Source organism: Trachemys scripta, chromosome 3 (genome assembly GCF_013100865.1).
Source record: "Trachemys scripta elegans isolate TJP31775 chromosome 3, CAS_Tse_1.0, whole genome shotgun sequence".
Taxonomy (NCBI): Eukaryota; Metazoa; Chordata; order Testudines; family Emydidae; genus Trachemys; species Trachemys scripta.
The window spans coordinates 45,809,750-45,836,355 of NC_048300.1; the positions used below are offsets into that span (position 1 = coordinate 45,809,750).

The following is a 26,606-nucleotide window of genomic DNA, read 5'->3' on the forward strand; positions in this document are numbered from 1 at the left end:
GGGTCGGCAAACTTTGGCTCCCAGGCCATCAGGATAAGCTGCTGGCAGGTCGAGACGGTTTGTTTACCTCAAGCATCCGCAGGCACGGAGGTAAACCTAAGTAAACAAAGTGTCCCAGCCCACCAGCGGTTTACCCTGGTGGGCCAGGACAGCAACTGGTGGGGAAATTTTGGGGGGGTGAGGGGGAGAAGCTGGGCATCAGGGGAGTAACCCCTGTGACAACCCCCACATGACCCCACCCCTTGCCTGGGACCCCCACACTCTCCCCATCCCTTCCCACTTTAGCTGGGACGGGCCAGGTGAGGATGTCTCTGGCCTGGCTGGAGCTGTTCCAGCAGGCTGGGCGGCGTGGCCATAGCCTGCTCCGGTGGGCGGGGCCGCGTGGCGCAGCCACAGCCTGCCAGCCCCGGAGCTGCAGCTGCTTCGGAGGCTGCGGGGAGAGCAGCGTGGCCAGAAGCGGAGAGACTCTGGCCCTGTCTCTTCCCTTCTGGGTCTGCTGGCTCTGCTGCCTCTCCTTGCCTCCTGTGTTTGGGAGGATGGGGGAGGGGCGAGGGGGAGAAGGGCTGTGTCCGACCTCTCCCTCTCTATACCCGTTCATAAGCCGACCCCCTTCTCTGATGCTTCCCTTTTTTACTAAAAAAAATCGGCTTCTGAACAAACATATACGGTAATGCCGAGACATCACAGGATGGTAAGCAAAGCTGGGAAACAAGTGATGCATATCTTATACTGCAAATCCAAAAATATTTCTTTTTTAAAATATATAACTTACAAGTAAAATGTATGAAAAGGAATCCTATTTTTACTATTAATTTTGAGATCAGTTGAACTCATTTGGCAACTTTAACTGCAATGACTGGGAACATTCAGAGTTCTGTAAGCCTAAATGTGTATTTTGCAACCTGTGCACCACCTACCTGCTGCCGACATGAAGTTCAGACTATTATTCATACTGAATACTTACACTGCTCGCAGTGAAATGATACCAATTAATACTGATTTCAATGAGTGCATATGAGGAAGAAGAGAAAGGAGAGAGAGAAAAATATCTTGCTGAATTTAATTCAGCACTCCCTATTTTTTCCTCACAGTACTATAGTGCACATAGTGTCTTCACCAAATATTTCACACCCCCCTCTCTAGCTTTTCTTAGTTTATAATCTTTTAGGTAAATTGGCTTCAGAAATGTTTAGACAATCAGTAAAAAAAACAAAAAAATAAAAAAAAAACAAACACCGATGATCACAATTTCACTTTCTAACACTTGCATACACACATCCAAAATCCTCAATGCACATAGGAACAAATGACATTTTTGCTAATTTATGTATGGTTAAATTAAATGCTCTGTTAATATGTCAGCAGAACACACTTATGGTACTTAGAACATCAAAGGCGCCTTGCGTAAGAGGAGGGATCTTGAATTATATTTTCTAATCTGAATTATACCAGTGAGATATCAATAAAAAACACTCTTTTGGGGAAAGACTAGAAAGTACTGCAAAATTCCAGAAAGCATGGATAGTTAAAGGGCTGTTGAGTGGCCCATTTGTAAGGTATATATTATCTTCTGTAATTTTCATTCCTTATTCTTTATTACTGAAGGATAATTGTGCTAAAGAGCTGTGATTCTTAAAATTTCTCTTGGTGCTTATTCCACTTGTGAAATTATAATTCTAAATTTATGAAATAATTGCTTGTTTTAGATAAATAATGATGTATTGGAGACATAATTGTATCACTTGAAGTCATAGGCAGAAACAGCAAAATGTTGATTATGTACAAGGGCAAAGCAAATAGACCAAACATGAAAAAAAATATAAATAGCTTATTAAAAAAAAAAAAAAGAATAATTTCCAAATGTAACTATTTTCATCTTTCCATTCTCAATTCTGTTAAACTGAACATTTTGATAATACCAAATTAATGCTAATAATGCTTTTCATTGTTCACTTAGCATGATGGTTACATTAAATCTGTGATTCATGAAAGTAAGTATGATTATTATTCTTTTAACCCCAAGTGTAGAGAGAGACTACGACTGAGGAAAGAGACTACATTACTTATAAATAAAGTTCAATAGCAGGTTTCATTTTCTCCAGAAGAAGAGTGAGCATTTAAACATGAAATATATACTGCCATTATTTTTATAGGTAATCTCAAATTATCTCAAAATCCTGCCAGTGCAAACTTCAACTTCACTAGTGAGAATATTTTAGTGGTGCAAATGTACCTCTTCTTAAGGGGTTGGGAAAAATGCCCTTTTTTTTTTTAATCTGGGCATATCTAATGGTGATGATTTTTTTTTTTTAAACACTGACATTCATAGTCTTATCTGTGAAGCTGCATGAAAAAAAACAAAATATTATATAAAAAGGCAATTCTAATTCTGTGTCACAAATTATCTTTAATTCTCTTCCCCTACTCTTATTTATAAATGGAAATATGAAAGAAAAGAAGATCTTTGTTTCCATTAGCTCCATCTGCTCTTGCTGGCTAACCCCTACCTGAAGTTACAATCCTAATTTGTGACCTCAGATGTAGCTGCTGTGGAAGTGTTTCTGCTGCCAAAAATCAAAGGATTATGACTTCAGATGGAGACTAAGGGCTAGTCTACACTGGCAATGCTAAAGCGCTGCTGCGGCAGTGCTTTAATGTGGCTTGTGTAGTCACGGCAGAGCGCTGGGAGAGAGCTCTCCGAGCGCTCTAAAAAAACCCACCTCCACAAGAGGCGTGGCTCCCAGTGCTGGCGCTTTACAGCGCTGAAACTTGCTGCGATCCGGGATGAGTTTTTTCACACCCCTGAGTGAGAAAGTTGCAGTGCTGTAAAGTGCCATTGTAGACAAGCCCTAAGCAAAAGCAAATCAATGTGATCTGTAAAGGTTTTTGTTTACTTTTGTATTTAAAACTTTATTGTTAGCTGCTGCATACGTAAAATGGAATATGCACATCAGCAAACATGCCATTTTAGTTAACATTTTCTTCCTGGTATGTTTGAATCCAGAAGCTGTAATTTCCCCAACAACCTGTCTGTTCCTCTTTAGTAAAAAAAAAAAAAAAAAGGTGAATGAAGTCTCCCTAACTGACTACTGTTCAACAATTCATTAAGGTTCTCTTTTTAAAATATTCATGTTTCATACCTTAGGTTGAATAAACAGTTAAAAAAATAGGGTTCTGGATGATTTACAGACAATAGGTGAAATCATATCATATCAAAGTACAGAATATTCTGATAGGTGTGGAAGAAACTTCACAGTAAGACTAGAACTGTTTTTTTTTAAATGCTCAGCCAGTACGTCCAAGAGCTCTGAGTTCTGTAGCTGCTTCAATAGATGGCTCCATTTCTTACATTTGGGGGAGGGGGAGGAGAGGGAAGGAGGGTCTCACATCAATGTACGACATAACATATTCAAACTGTGATTAATAGCTCTGCTGAATTTTAAAGATAGTGTGGTTGTAGCAAATGGTGAAAGCTTAAGCCTGTCAACTAGATCCTTTTTTCAGGAAACACACTGCAGAGGCTAAAAATATACAGAAGACTAAAGAAAGTGATTTTTAATACTAAAATTAGATAACAAATATTGCACGGCATAAAGTTTTAGTCTTAGAATATTAAAGCACCTTATAACAGTGATACTAGAATTACTTAAGTGCTGTCAACTCTGAGGTGGAAGAGGTCTGTCTTTTGTGTCTACACAGAGAACAGCAACTTTCAGATCAATGCCTCAAAAGCCTGTCCTTCACTGGCTTTTGAGGCATTGTTCTTTCTTGGTTTTCCCCCCTATTTCTCTGACCAGTCCATTTGGTGAGTGTTCCTATTTCTCTCTTACTCTTTCAATGGGCATTTCCCCAGGTTATGCCTATGCCCCCATGTTCTTCTCTGCACAAATTTTCTCTAGGTGCTTTTATTAACAAGAATAGCATAAAATACTACCTTTATGCAGATGAGTTGCCAAACTACTTCTCCACTGAAAACCTGTCTCCATCCATCTAATCACGCAACTTGGCTTGTCCTTCAGACATCTCTGTGGATATCAAACCAGTAACTTAAAATCTTCAAGGCTAAAACAGAGATTTAGATCTCTCTCTAGATTTCCTCTCCCTATTTCTTAGTCATATTGAATAACCACATACCATTCTCCCAATCACTCAAACCCATGAACTGGATGGAATTTTCAATTTGACCCTGTCTCTAGACCCATGAAAGTCTACCTACATAAAGTATTTCAAAGCTCTGGCCTTTTTCTGGATGTTCAGACTTCCAAAGCTCTTGTTTAGGCCCTCATCATCTTGCACCTTACATATCTCAGTCTACCCCTCACTGGCTTTGATGCCAAATAGTTTGCCTTCTTCTCCAGGCCATCCAAAACACTACTGTTAGGAATATCTTCCTAGCTATTGTTGGGAGCCCGATTTGGTGGGCTGTTAGGGCTTTTTGCTGGGTCTCTCCACCCCACACTGCTACAACTGCTCTGGTGGGAGTGTGGGCCCAGCCTTCTAACATTCTGCCAACAAGGCAAGTGACAAAAAGAAATGGTGGTTTAGAAAAGTTTTGCTCTCTTAGACACATTTGAATAGAATGTCACGGAATAAAGAAGAAGCATTTTTCTGGTTGTAGGCTTTCTCCCAGATGAATTCCAAAGACCTACTGTAAAAAGTGAAGATGTTACTTCTCAAAATAATGTCACAAGAATATTTTATAATGGAAAGTGTTAGACCACCTAAATATAAAGGTTGTTAACAGCTCCCCTTAGAATATTAATAAGAAAAAGTATCCTGGGGTTTTGACAGTTTTGTTGAAGGCCATATAAAGTGCAATTCATTTCATACAGGAGTCCTACCAGAAGTTAGGAAAATTCCAGAAGTGAAGAGTGGGTATTTGGCAGAAACTTTCTCCAGCCTCAAAATGTGTCCAATCTTAAAATTATAAATAGGTCAAATCCTTTAAGTGGCTTCAATTAATCATCCGTTTTTTCAGATGCAAATGCTAAAACTTTAGACAACTATGTGACAGGCGAAGACAAATAGTTAGATGCTAGTTTTTGCACCTGTAATTAATTGCTTCAGAAAACAAAGGGCATTGTTAAAATTAGGACCATAATCTGAGGTGAGGTAGAAATTAGGTCTCAAAGATGTTGTGGTTCTCTCTCTCTCTCTTTTTGTTTTCTCCACCCTGCCATTTCCAGGAAAGAAAAATAAATAGCCACAATTTGGGTGCCAAGTACTAAGGAAGGAACCTAAGTGACTCCTAGAAAGTTACTTCAAGGAGTCAAATAAACCCAACCCTGACAACCCCTCCTTATCTTCCTGTACGACACGCTAACAAGTTGTCTTGCATTAATTTTGTTGCTCTCAATATACTGCATTCCTCCTTTGTATGCAGTCTAAACAGACTGTAAATTCTTCAAAAAAACAATCTTTTCTTACCTTGTTGTAAAGTGACAGTATACAAACAAATAAAAACAGATTATATAATTTGTACTTGATACAATTTGCTACAGATTTCTTTTTTTAAACTCTGAAAACATGCTTGGTTCTTTACAATTACTAAAGGACATATCTTCAAATTCAACATCTCTTTTAAAAGATCACATTTGCCCAGAAAACACAGCCTAGCCACTATTCATTTAAGTTTTGTACTCCAATTTTGAGGGCATAAACCACAGATGCTGATGTGCACATACACACACGTGCACATACACACACGTCCTCCCACCCCAATATCATGTCTTGTGTTTCATAAGATATGCAGTACAGAACTATTTTCTAAATGGGAAAGGGATCTAAATAAGACTTTAAAAGATATTACAAAGAAAAGGCTTTGATCTACGTGGTAGTCTGCCCAGGCAGAGGTCTGAACTAGTAGATCCCAAAGCAGACTCCGTGTGAAAAATAATAAAAACACTGATTTTTTTTTTAAGTAGACTATTAAAAAGTGCATTTCTAAATATTTTTATATTACATATCCAATTGAAGGTAGTATTTAAACAAATCTTGTGAAAACTTGACACCTCTCGGAATTCATTTAAGATTTTACAGAGTTCAGTGTGTACATTTATTAAAATGGTTAGAAGACACATTGTACAGATTTACTAAAATATACCCAAAAGAGCTCTGCTTGTTTTTGACAAAAAAAATTACAAGAGGAATAACAAATCAGTAGTAATCACCACTCTATGTTAAAAGATGAATCCATTTTTAGTATATAGGCATCTTTTCTTCTATCTCCTCTATATCATAAGTACTTCACTCTCTCTTATACCACATGCACTATAGACCCTATTCTGAGTCACTGATTTTAAATTTAGCCTATAAAAATTATTTTGCATACATTAAAAACAACACTACATGAATACTGAGGTAGTAATTCAATCTTAAGGTTCTTCTGACAGGATTCAAGTTATCACTTTTTAGGACGCTAGCCAAATCCTTCTGAGTGAATTCACAAACTTCCATTGTGCAGGAGACTATATCTATATATATTAAAAACAGATAAACTGCCAAGAGTACACTTTACTCAACTTTTTTGCTGCATGGGCAAATGGCATTCAATAAGTTTCAGGAATCTGGGGATACAATGTGATAATTATATAATTTTTTTTTTTAAAAATTCAACTCATCGTTTCATATGATCCCATGTTCATAAACTGCACCATACTCACACTCTAACAGCCCTTACCCCTTTCTACATCAAACTTATTTTCTTCATATATTGATACAAGAGAGCAGCATATGGTAGATAAGTCAAAACACTTGTAGCTGTGTACAATCCCAAAAGGAACTTTTAGCTGAAAGGGACAAATATCTTGAAAATAGGTATGTGATTAAACATACTTCGAGAGAATATCTTGTGAAAATACAATGTGAAAAAACTAAAACAGGTTTTCTTAAAACAGTTTTTACTTATAAAGTCTTTAGCTTTTAAAAAGGGAGACTGTTAACTTAAGCTCCCAACTTCTGATTTTTTTTTTTAAATGTCAGGAACTAATAGTACCAGGAACTATTTTGGATTAAGTTTTTAAAAACTGATTTATTTTGGTGGTATCAGTTTAAGCTGCATCCAGATAGATAACAATTGTTATGTGCATACATGACAAATATGCTTACTAGTGCTAATTTCTTAACTGCTAATTTGGTTTCCCCAAATTATTATACGTTCACAGAAGGATCATTTAAGTAACCTTACCAGCAAACAAAAATTAAATAAACCAAGCTTTTGCTTGCTCTGTTCCATTAAAAATATTTATTAAGTCTAAAACAAAACAAAGAAATCACCCCCTACTTTTAGGCTACCATCCATCCTTGCCTAAAGCCTGACCAACAGCTCAGGATAAATTGCTTATAGGATCTTGGTATATGACAGACCTATATTTTGTACCATGTGATCTCACCATACATTTCAAATGTGATGATCACTTTTGAGTAAAAGAGTCAAAGCAGTCACAATTGAAAAACAGAGTGGGATGTCAGGAATGGCATAAAAGGACTTGGAAAATCAAATTAACAAAAAATTACCATTGTCTCTACTCCCTGAATGCAAGAAGAGACATTGGAAGCTTCAACATCAGTTCACAGTGCCACAAGACAGAGAGTAAGAACCTAATCGACAACAACATGCAAGTCCTGTGTATTGAAGATGGATAATAAGGTAAAGAATGTACATAAAGATGCTCAAGGGCTGCTTCACACAATTGTAAGGGAGAGACATCACTTCTCACAGCCCAAGAGATCAAGGAATGGCCCTTGACATAAGGCACTGCCTCCTAAACTTCTTTAATGCTATCATAACTGTTCAGGTTATCAGAGAGAACAGAGAGATATCCTGATTAATTTCTTCTAAAATCCTCTTCTTCTTCAGTGGGACTGAGAAAACAAACATTTTCTGAACATGAACCTTCCTTCTGAATGACTATTTGAGAGGCAAGAAAGGAATCTTTCCAGGGCATCAAAGCAAACTTGGAGTAATCCCAAAACAGTATTTACCATCCAGCAATCTGTGAGAGTCTATGGTAGGAGAATGTGGAAGTTTTAATACATAATAGTAATATCATAATAAATTCATTCCCTGAAAAAAACCCCTTGTGATGGGGTGTGTCCCTGACACTGGCCCATAAGGGGTTAATAGAGCCCTTGGGAGGCTGCGCAGGAGGCAGCCAATTAGAGAGGGGCTGCTAGGAGCAGCCAATCAGGGCTGGGCTGGCCCATATAAGAAGAGCTGCAGAGCAGAGCAGCGCAGCTTCAGTCACTCCCTGGAGCTTTAGGAGGACCAGTTGTCTTGCAGGCTGAAGGTAGTAAGCACCCTGGACAGAGCAGTGCTGCAGGCAGAGACCAGGGGAGCTAAAGGCAGCTCCTGGTGGGCTTCAAAGAGCTGCAGGCAGAGGCCCTGAGGCAAGGGCAAAGAGGGTGCTGGGAGCACAGAGAGGTGGCCCAGGGAAACCTAGTGAAGAGTTGGAGGGGGTGCTGCAAGCAGCGGCCTTCTACAGGGTTCCTGGCTGGGACCTGCAGTAGTGGGCGGGCCCGCCATGGCCCCCCTGCTCGCCACTAGGGAAGTGTCTAAACAGTAGACTGCGGTCACCTCTGAGAGACATGGCTGGACAGGGACTGCACAGATGTCCCCTGGAAGGGGAGAGCACCAAATGTGGCACGACCATAGGGCTGTGTCACTGAAGAGGACATCAGTCCTTGGAGAGACATGGGTCCAGGAGCAGAAGAGGTGATGGGTGGAGCACCACCAGAGCAAGAAGCACTGGTTAGCAGAGCTAATCCCCAGGACAACCAGCAGGAGGTGCTGCACTGGTGACTGAACCCCATTACATCCACCCTATAAAAAGTATACATCAACAACAACATGCTCCTGTTGTACATGAGGAGTCACTATTGAATTTGACAGGACAGAAAAACATAGCAAAGCAGAAGGAAAGACAAGAGAGAGAGAGAGAGACACAATGGTGAAGTATAAAATTTGAGTTCTCTTAAATTTGTTCACCTGGAGGATTTAAAAAAACAACAACAACAAAAAAACTTGTCACAAACGACTAAATATATAGCTAGCTTTCAAATTATGTAAACAATATGTTAAGCTGTGTTAGTACAGACAGCCAAAAAAGTGTAAGTTAACTAGAAAATGCAAGTCTGAGAGGCGTTACTGAACATCAGAAATGTTAGTGAATTCCCTTGAGGCATAACTGCTTGTTCAATCAACACCCAATTATTTGGTGCGGCTCCAGTACGCACTAATACCTCACAGAGACAATATGAGCAAATTAAGGTGAGATTAGGTCTAAGGTAACATAGTGTGGAAGGAAGATATTAGGTACCTGATCTCTCTAAAGATTTTAGGGAAGTCCATTTTTAATTACCAAACCCTTCCCCGCCGAGCCCGTGGACAGAAGCACTTACTGATAAAGGTTGTTTGGCCAGTCTGCATAGCATCTCAAATACAAGATGCAACTGTTTTGCTAATAGCCATGTTAATCAAGGATATGGACCTACATACAACACAACTCTGGGCCTTTAACCTTCTTAACAAGAATGATCCAGGCATCTGGAAATCTAGACAAGTACCACCAGTTTCCTTATAATGATTAGACATACTTAAGAGGTGTGTGTTTAAAGATGCACATAAAGCTTTAAAAGAAGTCAGCTCTGAGTGAATCTGAATCAGGCATTTTGCCAAAGGATAAACCATTAATAGTTTCTATGATCTCTTCCTCAGAGAGGGGCCTGCCAAGACAAATCCTCAGAGTTATACTAGAGAGATTAAGTGAGGTCAAAAAGTCCCACCTCTCCCTAGCTGTGGGCACTTTACCAGTTTGATAATTTTGATAAACTCTGGAAACATTTATTTCTTTACGTTTAATTAATCTGGTACCAGCAAAGTTTCTAACAGCTGGTATTGCACTTTGGCTGGTGTCTGACTTGATTAGCTTTGTAAACAGCCAACCAGTTCTGTCATCCTACTAGAATAATCTGTTTGCGAAAGTCAAGGCCATTTGAGACCTTTGGGCTATGTGTACACTGACAGCAGAGTTGGCCACTTACAGCTCCTCTAGCAAGGCAGAGTAAAATAAAAAGGACACGAGATGTACCTGAACCTGCAGGTTGTCTTTTCCCCCACCTTGAGGTTGAATTATATCTTGAGTTTATCTTATCCTCCTTTGGAGGCATAAGAACTAATTGTGCCCCTAATATGATTTGAAAAGAGCATATAACATAACGGACAATACCTCAAGGATATAATTTATCTCTATGAAACAGTGAGTCTGAGCATCAACATGTTCCCTAAAAAGCCTATATACAGGAATTATTCTCCTTCCAGAACAGCACCTTCTCAACTGATCTTCATAGACCACCATGAAAGCTGTGTGACTGGATATCTGAGTGGTATCTGTTTTCACTTTTACAACCCTATCTAACAAAGTATTTGGCAAGAATAAACAGTCCCACCCTGAAGAGGCTGGTGTGAGATCTTGATTAAAACAAGTTCTATACAGTAGAGTGTTGGAATTTCTATATTATGTTTGAACATTGACACTGTTGCATTTTAAATGACTCAGACATGCTTCAACTTTTAAACAGGTGGTATATATAGGACAAGATGCCTCTTCATTATGATTCAGAAGGAAAAAGAAGCTGAGAACATTTTTTTACCTAATGATCAAACTTGTGCATGAAACCCCTCTCTCACACACAAAAAAGAACTGATCCACAAAGCAAATATTGAGTTATTACTATGATGATACAATGGTATATAGTAAGTACTCTGTTATGCAGAGGAATTAGAAAGCCCTAATAAGTTTTTAAAACAGTTACAAAGTTGTCCTAAACTTAGGGTTGCCAATTTTGGTTGGATATATTCCTGGAGATTTCATCAGATGACAATCTTTAATTAAAGATTAATCTTTAATTCCTGGAGACTCCTGGCCAATCCTTGTCGATTGGCAACCCTACCTATACTTACAATTGTTAAACCAGCAAATTCATTTACAGTCTTGCATTTTCTGCTTTTTTTTTTCCTTTTAATTTACTCCATAAAATATTCATTATGCAACTCCACTCATGCTGATGTGTCCTTTCTTCCTTTCTTTCCACCCATGATTTGCACTTTTGTTCCTGGCATCTCCTAGGCCTGGAACAGCTTTACTCTATCTGTATGTCATGCATCCTCACTCTATTACTTTCAATAATTCCTCAAAACTCAATTTTCCTCGCTTGTCTTCGCACCATTAATCCCACACTCAGGTGTTATTCACTGCCACACCAATACCTGATCATGATATGTAGATATTTAAAACAATCCAAAACAGGCCAGCTCAACGACATTAATTTAATAACAGAAAAATAAAAATACTCCCACAGCACAAATCTCCCTCTTGTTCCTTCCTCATTGACTCCCAGTTATGTTGCAGTGTCTTAGAACTCCTATGTCATCTTCCATCCTGCAAGGGCTCTGCAAACACTGCCTCCCTACCTCCATTTAGAATTCTACTGGGACTCTGCACAGGACTGGGGCATTACATTGTTAGCTCCTTGGTGCAGGGATTGTCTCTCCTTATGTTCTTAAAACACTGCACATGTGGCTCTATATTAATTAGAAACACAGAAACTAGGTAAGATTGATTTTGAAATTACAAAATGGTAGTATTAATCTAATTTGCTCTTGGGGCACTTTATAAATACAACTGTTATTTTACAGACCTAGATGTTTTCATTTTATTAGTACACCATTATGTGAATAGAACTATGCTAATTAAGGATTAACACATCCAGGATGGCATTTAAAAAAAAAAAAAAAAAAAAAAATCAACTTTTAAAAAGACAGCCTTGAACATATTGACACTATTTTTAGATGAACAGGTAAGACCTGTAATTAATGTCTGATCTTTGCCTAAGAAAACATCTGTGTAATTAGTAAAATTAATTAATTCTAATTCATCCACACAAATTATTTTCTTAGCTCTGAAATCAATCATTTCAACACCCAAGATGCTATCAACTAAACAAATTTTCCAATAAGTGATACAGTAGATCAAGTTCAAATTATGAATGTGTCACTTTTCTTCCCAGTTGTGTCTGAAGTGTTTTCTAACATTTCCCTCGTGTCAACATTTTGACATTTATAGTATAAGCAAAACATGATCAGGTATTATGGAAGCTACAGTTTATATCTAGTCGTAATTACACATAATGCCAAGCTTTTCATCCACAGTTCTTGTGTAAAACAAACAAACAAAAAAACCCTGGGAACGGTCATAAATAGTATTAATGGGCTGGGAACAAAGAAAATGTTTTGATTGGAGGATTTTTAAAAAATAATTTAAAACTACCTTCCCTACAACTTTTTAATATTTATATAGAAGTGCCATTCTCCGCCCTCCCCCGCCTCTAAATGCCAACATATTGAAGGTTCCACCAGGAAAATGTGCTGAAGAACAAACCTAGAATTACACACTAGGTCAGATCAGTCATTAGAGGACAATTACAAGATTTCTTAAATGAACCAGCACTTTTTTTCAAAACATGTTTTTTCCATCTGAGCTAATTTTAAATATTTTAAAAACATTAAAAAGTGGATGACCATATTTTGGGAGTGGAAAACACAGGAGAAAACATGATTTTCTATAGTTACTGCTGTCTCACTACTGTGAAAGGACAACCAAATGAGGTTTCTGCTACCTCACTGTGTATGATCACAGCTGGATCCTAATTCAAAGGGGCATTTCTGCTTGTCTGTATTAAAATCCTTTGACTAAAACCTACATATTTGCTCATTTGTTATAATTGTTTCATTTTTCCTATTTGAATCAAGGAAAAGGTCTGTGGCAAAATCACCTAATAACCTCGTAAGTGCTTGTTTTATGAATCTGGCCCTTAGTCAAGAAGTTACATTCAAAAGTCTTTTAATCACCTTCTGATCAGAATTTACTGGATTGTATCTAAGTTCAAGTTCAAGGGTATTAAAATGTGTAAAGGAGACTTTGAAAAAATGGCTGGGTTATAGATTTTAACTTCTTAACTAGAAAACTGACTCCAAATAGATTTTCTAATTTACAATGAATCAAAAGAAAAAACATTAGACCATAGCAAAAGTGGCACAAATGTATCAAAAAGCAAATGAATAAACATTTGAGAAGATTTATTATTAGAAATTGTAATAAATTTTGGAAAGATGAATTGATTTTAGTTAAAAGGTATAACTGACAATTTATTGGGCGGGAAGATGCATTATTTTCCAATTGTTATCCACCTACAGTAAAACTGATTTGTGTCCTATTGTATTTTATGGAAAAGGAGAGAGCAACTTTCAGTGATTTAGATTAAATGTATTAATCATAACCAAGCACTGTGAACTATATATCTACTATTAAAGAAGATTTTTGACATTTAATTCTGTAGCAATATTTTGGCTCTGTACCACTCTTCCTAAATCCAATTCCTGCTACAGTTGGCAGATTTCTCCCTTTTAATTTTATGAGGCTTAAAGTAGCATTTAACCACCCATGCGGTAAATAATGCAGGATTAGAAATATTTAGTGTTTTGTTTCCCTTTCAAGAGTACTAATCCATCAAACCCAAAAATATTTTCTTAAAAATTTCTGTATTTTAGTAATATTTAACACCAAATACAATAAAAACCTAAAACATTAAATAAAGTATCAGTCTTAATACATTTGTTTCCCTAAACCATTTCCCCCTAAAACTATTGTAATAAAAATGAAATGAAAAAGATGCATATATAAACCTGAAATAAAATCTCACTTAATAGCAGTTAAGATAAAAATCAGATACTGATTAGCTTAAATGCCACTGAGAAAAGCATAGTAAACAACTCACAATTCTTTAACATTGTACACAGCATGATAAAGAAGCAAACTATGATTATACTGTCAGACTCTTAAAAAGATACTTCTTCTAGTCTTCCAAACAAAAAAAATCTTAATGTAGACCAAAATACATGTTCAGTGTAATACTAAAATGGTTTCTGACTTTCTGGAAAAATCCAGTTTTTGTTGCAGTCTCATTCTTTTTCTGTTGCTCAGACTAGTGTATTTACTACAGAAAATCTGCCATATGATAACCTTCTTCAAGTAATAAATTCTTAAACTTATTCTATATACTGTAAATTGACTTTAATGTTTCACAAACAATTACATATATGATTACAGTTTGTTTTAAAAAAAAGTTAAAGCAACATGGTACTTAAAAAACCCACACTTCTAATTTTATATTTTTTAAACCTAACTATAAAGTGACATCTAAAATGATTAGGCTTGAAAGATTAGAGAAAAAAATTATATTTTCTTTATGCACTGGACAGAACTCTAATCCGACCTTGTTTCTTTCTTTTCCCTGCATAGTCACTCGGTTTCCCCTGTTTATAAAGGTCTGCCACAAAGTAAAACGGGAGAACAAGCCATTCTTTAAAAAACAGAATACGACTGTAAAAAAATACAAACTTTGCAAGACTCCCAAGTCTTTTGAGGGCAAGGTGTAGTACCTGGTACTACTTTTAACTCAGTTGTATTCAATTTCCTATATTTCAAATTAATAGTGTCCCTTAAACATCTCACAATAAATTGGGACATATTTGTACAAGTAGCTTTCTAAGCATGCCAGTTTCATAATTTGGTTTTACAGTATATCCTATCAATAAATCGTAAGAAAGCTTTAAATGTTATGTAGAAATAAGCAACCCATCTGGACAGTCTAGACATTTGATCTAAAACTATTCACTTGGAAGGTCATTTTATAAAAGGTTTTAATATAAAAAGGAAGGTTGACATAATGGTTATTCAACAGATGACAGTAAATTAGAAAATGAATGGGTAAATACATATTTCTCAAAACTGAGAACTGAAGTTAAATTTCCTTGCTTTTTAATAATTTCCAGAGATGCCATTCAGTGTTACAGCAATACAGATGCTCCCTGTTCTGGAACGCCTTACATAAGTCGAATTTTGTGTAAGTCGGGAACGTATACCTGACAATTACGTGCAAAAAACAAACAAAAAAAACTTTATGGAACTTTTTCTGCAAGTGCGGATTTGCTTAAGTCAGGTTTCCATAACCCGGGGAGAATCTGTAATGAAAATAACTCAAATAGCTATAATAAAGTTATTCTGATAATTGTAAATGGTGGTTTCAAAGTCAACAAAAAAACATTCAGACAAGAAACTAGACAGTTAATCTATAGAAAAAATAGATTATTCAGAAGTCAGTTTAAGTCTGTAATTCACTCAAAGGACTCAAATTGCAAGGAGCCAAATAATGCAGTTAAAAAAAAACTGCTCTAACTTTTGTATTTGTTCTTTAGCAATCCATGGTTACAACATGGAGTCTGAAAACTTGATAAAAATTCATATGGTGTCAGTACAGAAAACAATGATATTAATCTGTTTTCAAATACATTATTCTGACATTTCAAATGGAAAAAACAATGTATAAAACCAACATACAAGTACTATGCTACAAGGATTTTCCACTTTCCAGTGACAAACCTTCAAATCTAGGATTATTAGTTTACTAAGAGTCCTCCATGTATTTACCTTTCCACTGCATGGTTGCTTTCTTTGATATTGGCTAAATATAGAATATATTAATATAAAATAATATTCACTTCTGAAACTCCTTCCATCTGAAGATCCCAAATGGTTGTACCATTAATCAAATACATCTATAAGCCAATGAAGGAAGAAAGGGCCCTACTGAATTCAAGTAAATATCACAGCATCCACTACTGGTAAGCAGAAACCGTTTATCAGCACATACCAACCCTCCACAAAATATGAAGAACACCACATCCCTGAAGTTGCAGGAAGAATTTCAATAGGCAGAATAGTTACCAGTGCTGGAATCTGGGCAGGATAGAAAGACTAACACGCCGTATTAGCCACTGCAAGTGGTCAGAACCTCAGTTTTACATCTGGCCTGAAAATTTCCCTTTTGCAACATAATGTCTCTAATGACATATTGGTACACTGGTTCAGTGCTGATTCAGAGGGAAAAGTAATGAATCATCTATCTTATTGCATTACGTATGTTCCTTGGAAGTCACCCATACTAGTACTCACCCTGACTGAAGCAGCTTAGCTTGTATGATATCCAGAACCACTGAATAAAGTGGTATGGCAGGTGGCATGGACAGTAATGAAAAAGTCCTGAATGCCAATCAAGGCTTGACAAAGACACCCTCTGTGGTATTGGGAAAGTCACAACTTCTTCCTCTGTTTCTGCGTCTGTAAAAATAGGTAAAATACTGACCTACCTATCTAATACAGGAGTTAAGGATTAGATGTTTGTAAAAAGGGCTCTGAACATTATTCCTGGGGGAATTTTGCACCAAAAAATTAAATTCTGCATATTTTGTCAAAATAACAATATAATCATGCCAACTTCAATTACTTTGATAATTTATTTCAAAATACCTCTCAGCAAGTATGTCTGTAACAATACAGACAAAGATTCAAGAATTTTTTTTTTTTTTTTGGACAAATAGTCCTTACCAGGCATATAAAGACAGAACTTTGTGTAATAATAATTCATTTAAACTACAATACAGAAACATATTTCCTGCATCCCTCAGAAGCAATGCAAAGGCTTGGGGGAATCCGGAGGAGACGAGGGAGAGGGAAGGACCCTCTGAGTGAACCTGGATGGTTGTTGGGTGTGGGTGGGAGAAGTATGGAATAGGTTTTTGGGAGGCAGAGAGAGGAAGGATTGTTAGGGAGTTGGGAAGCCTCCCCCATGCAGACCCTGGCTGACTCCTTGCCTCTCCCATTCTGTCAGGCACATCTGCCCCTGTCCCCATGTCTCCGTGTAGTGCTCCTCTCCCCTACACCTCCCTCCTCATGTGGTCCCACAGCACCCTCCCATTCAGCCCCTTGCTCAATAGTATCGCCCCACTAGCTCCTGTGCCCCCGCCCCAATCTGACCCCCCTCCAGCCCCTCTGAAGGCCACTCGGTGTGACCCCCAGCAGTCGTGTGCCCCGTGCTGTCCGTCACATGTCTCCTCACCTGGCCCCGCTGTGAGAAAAGCAGCCTCTCGCCTCTCCCCTCATCTTGGGCTGTTTGCTCCTACTTGGAGCTAGCTACCTTCTCTTCTGGCACCACAGCAGCCCCTGGAGGGCAGAGGGTGTAATTGCAGTGCCTCTCTAGCAGAATGTATATTCAGCTGCAGGGTGGGATCTGCAGGGGACATGAATTCTGCATCTGTGGAGTAGCGTAGAATTTCCCCAAGAGTAGAACATGAAAGACTACATAAGGCCCATGTTTCATCATTATACATTTGCATTACTGTTTAAAAATTTCTGGTGCAGAGATCTCAATCCTGCAATCCTGTGTCATGAAGTAGTCCCATAGACTTCAATTACTTCCATGAATAAAGACTGCAAACTTGGGTTCAGTGACCGAATACCAGACAAGTCAGTACTAAGTAAGTTAAAGATTAGTTTCAGCCATAAGTGTGACCTGTATTTTAAAAATTAAACATATAGAGCTACTGTACATGCCAAACGCAAAAAGTTAACAGGATGCAGCATTGTTGTAGCTATGTTGGTCCAAAAGTTAGCACGATGGTTATAGTCAGGAGAAATACAAAATGGGTGAGGTAATATCTTTTATTGGACTAACTTCTGTTGGTGAGAGACAAGATTTTGAGCTTATACAGAGCTGTTTTTGAGGTTAGTAGGGGGATTTGGCTCAAAGAATTTTAAACACTGCTAGAAAAAAGTCTACTCTCAGGGGGTGGTCAATTTTCCTTTGCTTCAGTGTTTGGGAAACAATATTTAATTTCATATATAACACACATACACACACACACACTATTTGCAAGCCACCTTTAAGTCTGAATTTTACAACTTGTTTTCTAGGTCTTTCCTCCCAATTTAGGCTTATAGGACCAAATTTTCAGTGGGCCTGAAAATTAGATCTACAAGTTTGAGAGTACAAAACTGATGCACTTGTAAATGTTTGCAGGCTCAGTTAAGGACATTCGCTGAATATCTGACCCTTAATATATCATTTAGTTTCTTTGTCTGAATAACTAAGGTCACACATCCCCCCCGCCAATCAAGGAATTATAGTAGAAGAGCATTTATCATTTTATCTCCTGCATAGTATTTTATAGCATGTGTGTATTGCACACACATTAAAAACAGTGTATAATAAAAATATACACTGTATTATATGTACAAAAGCAAAAATATAAACTGATATCGCTTTAAATCATAATCCAAATTATGAAACATTCTAATTCCCAGTTTAGATATCATGGCAACAGATTTAAGGCTCCTTTATATAAAAGAACATCTGAAACACATGACGTCTAATCAAATCAGGAAAAAAGTATCAGTAGCTCAGCTGCTAGTACAGGTCTGGAAAACTAAAAGGAAATGCACAGGAAGACCATACTGTAATAAAATCCTTGGAATTCTACATAGTACTATGAGTATGGAAAGCACGTGTTTCTACAGGCCTTGTCTAGATTAGGCATTTTAGCCACTGGTGGCTCTATACCAGTGCATAACCCCACAGCAGACAGACTAATACAGTAAAGCCTCAGAGTTATGAACACCAAAGTTATGAATTAACCGGTCAACCACACACCTCATTTGGAACCAGAAGTAGGCAATTAGGCAGCAGCAGCAGGAGAGAGAGAGAGAGAGAGACACACACACACACACACACAAAAGCAAATGCAGTACAGTACTCAGTTAAACTACTGAAAAAATAAAAGGAAAGCAGCATTTTTCTTCTGCACAGTAAAGTTTCAAAGCTGTATTAAATCAATGTTCAGTTGTAAACTTTTGAAAGAACCATAATGTTTTGTTCAAAATTATGAATATTTCAGAGTTACGAACGTTCCCCATTCCCGAGGTGTTTGCAACTCTGAGGTTCTACTCTATCACCTTAGGCCATTATTTGTTCCATGCAGCTTATCACTGCTTGAAAACAGGGTTAACCTGCACCAATCAAATCACAGTTTATATTGCCTTTGCCTGTACAGTTTTGTGGTTTGCCCCAGATCAGGTATACTGATGGCTGGTCACTGATCACTATAGTCAAGAAAAATACTGAGTGTACATAAAGCCAAAGTTGAAAGTGTGTTCTCCTAGGTTCTAAGGCTCATACCTGAGATAAAAATGGATTAACAGAAGAGCGCCCTCTATTTCTTTAGCAAAGAAAATAAGTTTATATTGAGTACTGTATGTCCATAGATGAAGAGCTTGCATTAAGGTTTAATATTCTGAAATCCAGCAAAAGGCATGAAAAAACAACCATAAAGATACACTAACAGTCTCAGAACCAAAATGACATTTTAAGTCGGTGACAAATTCCAGAAGCCTGGGAAACAGCTGGGGAGGAAGACAAGGTATTTCTTTTTTATGGTAAATTGCAGAAATTGGGGAATAATCTTGTTTCTAATTCTAATTTCAAAATCAGAAGTAACTATTCTTCTCTTCACAGACATAACTATGATAGTAGTTTTAAAAATAAATTGAAGCTCTTCCACGAGAAAGATGTTCGTTCAAAAAAAAAAAAAAAAAATCAAACATTCAGTATACCCTAGTTTAGAAGTAAACTATAGAGTAATTGTAAAAATTCATTTGCATGGCCAACTTAAGATGAATTAAAAGGGAAAACTACTCAGCCTGACAGTTCATAGAACTTGTCACCCTGAATAAATTTCTAAGATATGTTTTCAAAAATGTAATAAGCCCACCTGGAATTTCTGAGACTAGTCCTGGAGGCAACCACCTTACTGAAAAGTTATGACCAGGGTTTAAATACCACCGGAGCTGCCTGGAGCAGAATAGTAAATATTTTCAAATCCCCTAGGAGCTCTGGCACATCTCTCTCTGCCCCCTCTGAGGGCTAAAGCCCCGAGCCCTCCACCCCCACAGCTGAAGCCCTGAATGGGGAGGGCGTGGGGGACTCTGGGAAATAATTTGAGAATTTAAGCCCTGTTACACCCTTTTTGATACTGTACTAGAAGAGATTTTAAACCAATTTCCAACATGGCATTAATATTAGGCTCCTATAAGAAAGTTATTGTTTAATATTTTAAATAGTAAATGATTTGATTATTACTTTAACAATTGAACTTTAACCAGAATGTCCAATATGAACTTCACCTGCTGCAGAAAATTGATTATTTTAATAATTGGCATTATGCAGTTGTGCTTAGAAATATATTTTTGTATCTTAATCAGTGCTGCATGGAAAGGCCTACCTGCAGTTGCATGGTAATATAGAGTTCTCTCTACAAAATAGCAACTAACTGACATGTTAGTCAGACTTACTTTTTATTAAGCACCAATTGCACTAGGTGTTTTACTGGCATGTTTAAAGACACTGTTCACATCCTGAGTTTACAATCTGGGTAGACACCACACAAAATACAAGAAAGGGGAAAAAGACAACATGGCATACCAAGTAAAAAAGTCTTTTTATGTAAGCTTTATATATTATTCTTCCTTTGCCTTCTGTAATCACAATACATTCCCATGCCCATGAGAGAGAGAGAAACCATATTATGATTTCACTGTTGCAGACTTCAGTATACAAAATAAGTGGTAGGGAAAATTAAAATTTGTAAGGATATTTAACACACAACTCCAAAGAACTCCACTTCATAAAATATATTATTAGGTATTCCAGAATTTTTGGAAGTTTTATAGCCTGATTTTTTTATGTACAAAGCCTCCTTTTAATAACTCGCAATTAGAGATTAGTATTCTCATTTTTCACCTGGGTTTCATTATTTTCCTCCACCCCCTGCCAAAAAATGTAAGTTCTTTGTTCCGGATCTCACATTTTCAATTAAACCAGACCCAACTTTTATGCAAATGAGTCAAATGTATATTGTAGATTTTTAATATCCGGTAGGGCAGTTTCCAAAGTTTCATAAGTGACCACTATTTCAATTTATCTAAGAGTTAGGTCTCTATTGGTTAAATGGACTGATTCAGAAGCAGTAATGGTTTGTGGTGACCATGGAAGAAATTGAGTAGAAGAACATGTTCCATGCATCATTAAATGCCCTTTGGTGCTGCATTAAAAGTCAGCTGAGTAATGTGTTACTTTAACTACCTTTAACTTTATGATTTTTCACTGTATTTTGGAACTGATTTAAACAAAATTAGTGTTTGTTAGTAAACTGAATTTGGTATCCGATTTTTGTGGCTATTGTTTGGCTCATGAATTATAACCTCAAGGGAGCAGAGAAAGGGGAGAGTACTACTTCTGCCTGTTTGCTGGATCACTGGCACAAAAAAGGCTATGGTCTCCCCTCAGACAAGACCCCATACTAACTAGTAAAGGTCAAGGTGGGCAAAGGAAGCCAAGTGACATAAGCTGGAGAGGTTTTTTTAAGCTTTCAGACCCATCATAGCATATCTAAAACTCAAGCTACTTAAAGGACCGCCTTCAACATTTTAATCAGTAAAGTTGTAACCGATTCTTATTCTGACACTACTTTAAACCAACCTGCTTACTATTTGAATGCAACTTGTGTATCAATTAGAGAACAATGGACCTATGGGGTACAAGGAACCATTATAATTAAAGTAAATTTTATGATGGGTCAACTAAGCTATTATTAACACAGGTTAGAAAAAAAAATCGTTAACAGTATTCTATTGGGCTTTCATCATGACATTCAGAAATGATACCTGAGTAGTAGCTCAGCTATGTCAATGAAAGTGAAAGCTTTAAGGAAAATGCATTTCAGAATTTATTCATGGTGACAGGTGCATTTTATTTTGTGAAATATACTTCTGGTTTGAGAAAAATGGGTTTCTTTTAATCATGACACCTACTACTAGATCCTCTCTCTCAAAACCTTCTCTTCCGACTTACAACCCTCAATCTTTTTTATTCTTTAATTGAATTTTTTAATACCCAATTGTATGTTGTAAGGAAATATTCCTTTGGATAACAGACCCCCTTATAGCTCTACCACCATTTCACACAATTTTCAAGTTATTTTAACCAGAAACATATTTTTAGAAATCTCTAAAGAAATTCTATCAGTTCTTCAATTATAGAAACATTAGGAGCAGAAGCACTTAAGTTTGCGCTCATAAAAATTCTCACAGCGAACAATAAAAAGTGCACAGATATTCCTGACCCAACCCCACATAGAATCCCTCAAAATCATGAAATGGCACGCAAGAGATGTCGGCTTCTCCAAAGCTGAGCTGGAGGTTTTTTCTCTGAGCGCACATCTCGAGGCTTTTGCTAAGATTTTCTGAGAAACCTGTGTCCTACTTGGATCATATTTTAAAAAGAGAAAAGCAAAGAAACCAAAGGAAATTGAAGCAGAAGTGCTCTTCAACCAGATCTTGAGGAAACACACCTCTCAAATTTAGCTTTTCTTATTTATTGTATCTCCTGAACAATAAAGACAAGACCAGATAAGAAATAATGATGTCAAGGCTATATTCAAAAGAGCTTAAATACCATAGCAGGATTCAGCCAAAACCAAACAGACTAACAGTAGCATAGCAGCAATTCTGAGCGAGCTCAGGGCCTGAAATAGGCTTATCTTAGTATCAATTCCAGGACCAGAGCCTAGGGCTAGCGAGGAAGATACGGCAGAGCCCACAGGAAGTGCAGCTTGTATAGGTCAACTCTTTTTACAGCTTAGTGTACTTCCTAGATGCCAGGCCAGAAAGAAAGCAGAGTTAGCAAGAGGCACAATCAATACTTAGGGCTGGGCTACACTAGGGGGGTGTTGGGGGGGAAATCGATCTAAGATATGCAACTTCAGCTACAGTCGAAGTATCTTAGTTTGACTTACTTGGCTCCCCGGCCAATTCCGCTTACTCCTCCTGCCAAGGTGGAGTACGGGCATCAATTCAGGGATCGATTTATCACCTCTAGACGAAACGCGATAAATTGATCCCCGATAGATCGAGGACTACCCGCCGATTTGGCGGGTAATGTACACATGGCCTTACAGAATTCAAAGTTCATCACAATTACAGCCTATTCCCTGAAAAGTGAAGTATCTGGAGCCAAGTGGAGTGTGGCAATAGCAAGGGCCAAGAGCAGGAGCATCGATATTTTAACATTCACACTCATTTCACTAGAAAACTTACACACAAAATGATGAAGGTATTATATTAACACAATGAGCACCAAGATGAGCAAAAACATTTGAAAAGCTTTATTTCCCCCAACAGTAAGAACTGTCAATTTCTAGTACCTTTAGTTCATACTACTATTTTTTTTTCCCCATCGATTAAGCTTTTTACTGACATACTAGTAATTGAAACTAAAAATTAGACATCTGGAATTGACTGAACAAAAACATACCGTTTTGATCTAGTTAAGGAAAACAGGATCCACCTATCAGTATGATAGCAAAATATGTAACTGAATAAAGAGAAGCAGAATTTGGATTCACAATTCTAATAAATGTGAATGTCAGATTCATTTCAGTATTTATACACTGGCATACCTCACTGTAGAATGTCCATTTTTCCCCTCTTCTTCTTTTCAAGTCTGTATCACTGCTCTTGAGCAGATATCACAGACTCATCTCCGTTAAAAATGAAAGAATTAGGTCACCATCATATTCTGTTCAATGGGTTGAGTCTGCAGTATTCTTCTTTGCTCAGGATATTAATCTTTCTAAAAGCATTCTAGCTCTTCAGTGTAACAATCTAACAGCAGTAATTACTTCTTGTTCTGCATTATCAGATGTTGCAGGTATTATGATTTTTTTCTTTGTCACTGGATTGGTGTATTTAAAAGATTTTATTTGAAAATCACTCATTGATAAACAATCTTGTGTGTTCTGACATGAAAAACCAAAATTTCCAAGTTGGATGTGATGGGTGTGTCTGCAAAAATAACCGGACACCCAAGATGCATGCAGATCAGGAACCTGTCCAAGCTCACAGCTAGCTGTACATTTGCCCGATATATACTTCCCCCTCCCCCCTTCAAATGTGGAGCTTTGCAGGGTATTTTACCATCCTTTGAAACGGTCTCTGGGAACATACCACACAGTCAGAATATTATGTAACAATAAATTTACCATCTAGAGATAATTCAGTTATCTTTCTTTAATGAATAGCATGCAGTTGTCATACAGGAAACTATTTTATTATTAATACACATGAGGTTTTCTTGAAAAGGACATAGGTGCTTATAACAATCCACAACTTGTACCAGAAAGCAACACATCTCTTGTTATATATACACATATGCAGTATTTAATTACCTTTTTACTATTTAGAGGGGAAAGGCAGTTTTTAAGGTGGTTAAGCTATGTATCATCAATACCATGAAGCTAACCTATCAGTTGTAATAGCTCCTATAAAATACCAGGGCGAGATTGCAATAAGACTTGAAAATGGGCTACAAATCCCAGATATGCTCAAGTAAGCAGTGAACCAAAAATAAAAATAGGTAGATCTGAAACCAAGAACTAGATAACATTCATCTAATTCATGACCACTAAAGGTAGAGTTCATAGGCCAAGCATTCAGCTCTGAATGGCAATTATTAGACAAAGATTTCAATTACAAAATTTCCCTCCTTCCAAAAGGGTTAAATTTCCAGTATTGCTTTTCTATGCTCTGCATATGTAATACCTTTTACAGTTTCCATCATCACATTATTCTAATGAAGCAAATTAACAGTGTTCTCTGATAAAGACGTTAGAGGATGGGGCTGAAGGCCTTGGAATTTATCATTCTAGGATATGGTTACTACTACAGAGAACCCTCAAGTTACTGTATTGAAATGAACTCTCCTTGCTCTCCATTTGCCTCTCAACTCCCATTCTGATAAAGAATTGCTGCTCACTTCTATGAATGTTTTTTTAAACATTATTTTATAAGCTGTCTCTCCTCCTCTTTCTTTCACTCTCCCTCCAAAAAGAGTTTTCAAACCCATACAGCTTTATTTGAAAAAAGCAGAATTGGGAGTGGAATAGGAGAGGCAGTGATAACTGGTCTTTCTCCCTTCTTTATCAACTTTGTTGTTCCTACAACTGAGGGGACCTTTAATAACATTTGTGCTTAGAGGCTCTGGGGATTTTGTGATGTGCATACATGAGTATTAGATCACTAACTTCATTTTAACATATGGCCTTAAAAAAAAAAAAAAAGACACAAAGTTGAGGGTGAAAGAGATGAGAGTACTCCACAGAAAAAAGAACAGTACATTAATCCTTTGCGCCACATACACTTAGTGTCAGGTACATTTGAGTACCTTATCAGTTCTGATGTTCCTTTACAAAAAGACAAGTAAAAATAATCTCTCCCTACAATGTGATTTGCTTTAGATAAATATCCCTTTCTTCACATACATTTGCCATATACTGAAATGTGTATTTTTTTTAACCTTTTTTCCCCCCTACAGTTCATAATGTAAAGCATTAAGGAACAGTCTTCTAATTAACAGTTTGTTTGGATCATTCCATTATAATATCAGTGTTGGAAGGAGAAGAATTAAAAACAACCAAACATAAAAGTGTTAGAAGAACTAGTTTATAGTAGAGTCTTACCATTCTAATTTGCATACTGTAAAAGAATGAATTAATTCAGCTATATACAAACATTAGGATATCAATGAAAGGAGGAATATGCATTTGGTTTTTGGGTTTTTGTTTTGTTTTAATGGAAAAAACAGTTCAAATTGGTTTGAATGAAAAAAAAAAGCACGCCTACCAATGCAGCTGGGTTTCCTGAAACCTTTTTGATGTTCCTTGCTGGCATTCCGTGAAGATGACTAAATCTACTCTGGAAACCTACAAGCAAGCATTAGAGCTCAGTTTAAAAAATATTTTATATTACAGACAATCACATTCCTAAAGGTACAGTTGGAGATATGAACCAAAAGGAATACAAAACATTTTCTTTGAATAACAAAGAATATTTTCATTTGTTAATTTTATAGCCGCACCATTTTGTTTCGTTTCTAAAACTATTGAATTATTTTATAAAAGCTACTGAATTACAAGTTTAGGGGCTGATCTACAAACCCTGACCCACATAAAAGGTACATTTGCACTGCATCAAGGGTTGCAGATTTGCAGTTTGTCTAGACATACCTGTGCTACCTTTACTCTAACTAGCTTGCTAAAATCAGTAGTGAGGACACAGAGGTGTGAACTTTGGCATAGTCTGCACAAGTGAGTACATACCCGGTGTCAGGTGGCTTTGTGCAACCCACACCGAAGACTGAGCCGATGTTGCGCACCCTCAATGCTATTTTAGAAACCTAGCTAGATTAGGTATGTCTATACAAGCTGCAAACTACAGTTTGGACCCGACTGCAATGTAGATGTTCCCAAAAAATCCACTGAAGTGACTGCAATCAGTGGGACCCCTTGTAGGAGTACAGGTTTGCAAGATAAGGGCCTAAGAAAAAAATCAATTTCGTACCTCCTGAACTTTGCAATCATTGGCAAATAGATCTCTCATTTCCAGTCTTAGCACTGCTCTAAAAAAAATTGTGAAAATTCCCAAGCTAATGAAACTCCAAGATCAAGACCAACCACCACACACTTTACATATCAGATGCAGACTAGAGACATCTTTCCATTGAACCCAAGCTATTATATTATTCTGCCTTTGAGTGTTACTGAC

The 26,606-nt window shown here is 37.2% G+C and overlaps 1 protein-coding gene across 1 annotated transcript in view; it reads right to left on the reverse strand.

Annotated features, from left to right (window-relative positions):
* GPATCH2 (G-patch domain containing 2) overlaps positions 1-26,606 on the reverse strand; it is a 185,862-nt gene that overhangs the window by 126,372 nt on the left and 32,884 nt on the right. Inside the window, exon 4 of the mRNA XM_034764484.1 lies at positions 25,686-25,765. Within this exon, the coding sequence (XP_034620375.1) occupies positions 25,686-25,765 (80 nt within the window). The remainder of the gene's footprint in view (positions 1-25,685; positions 25,766-26,606) is intronic.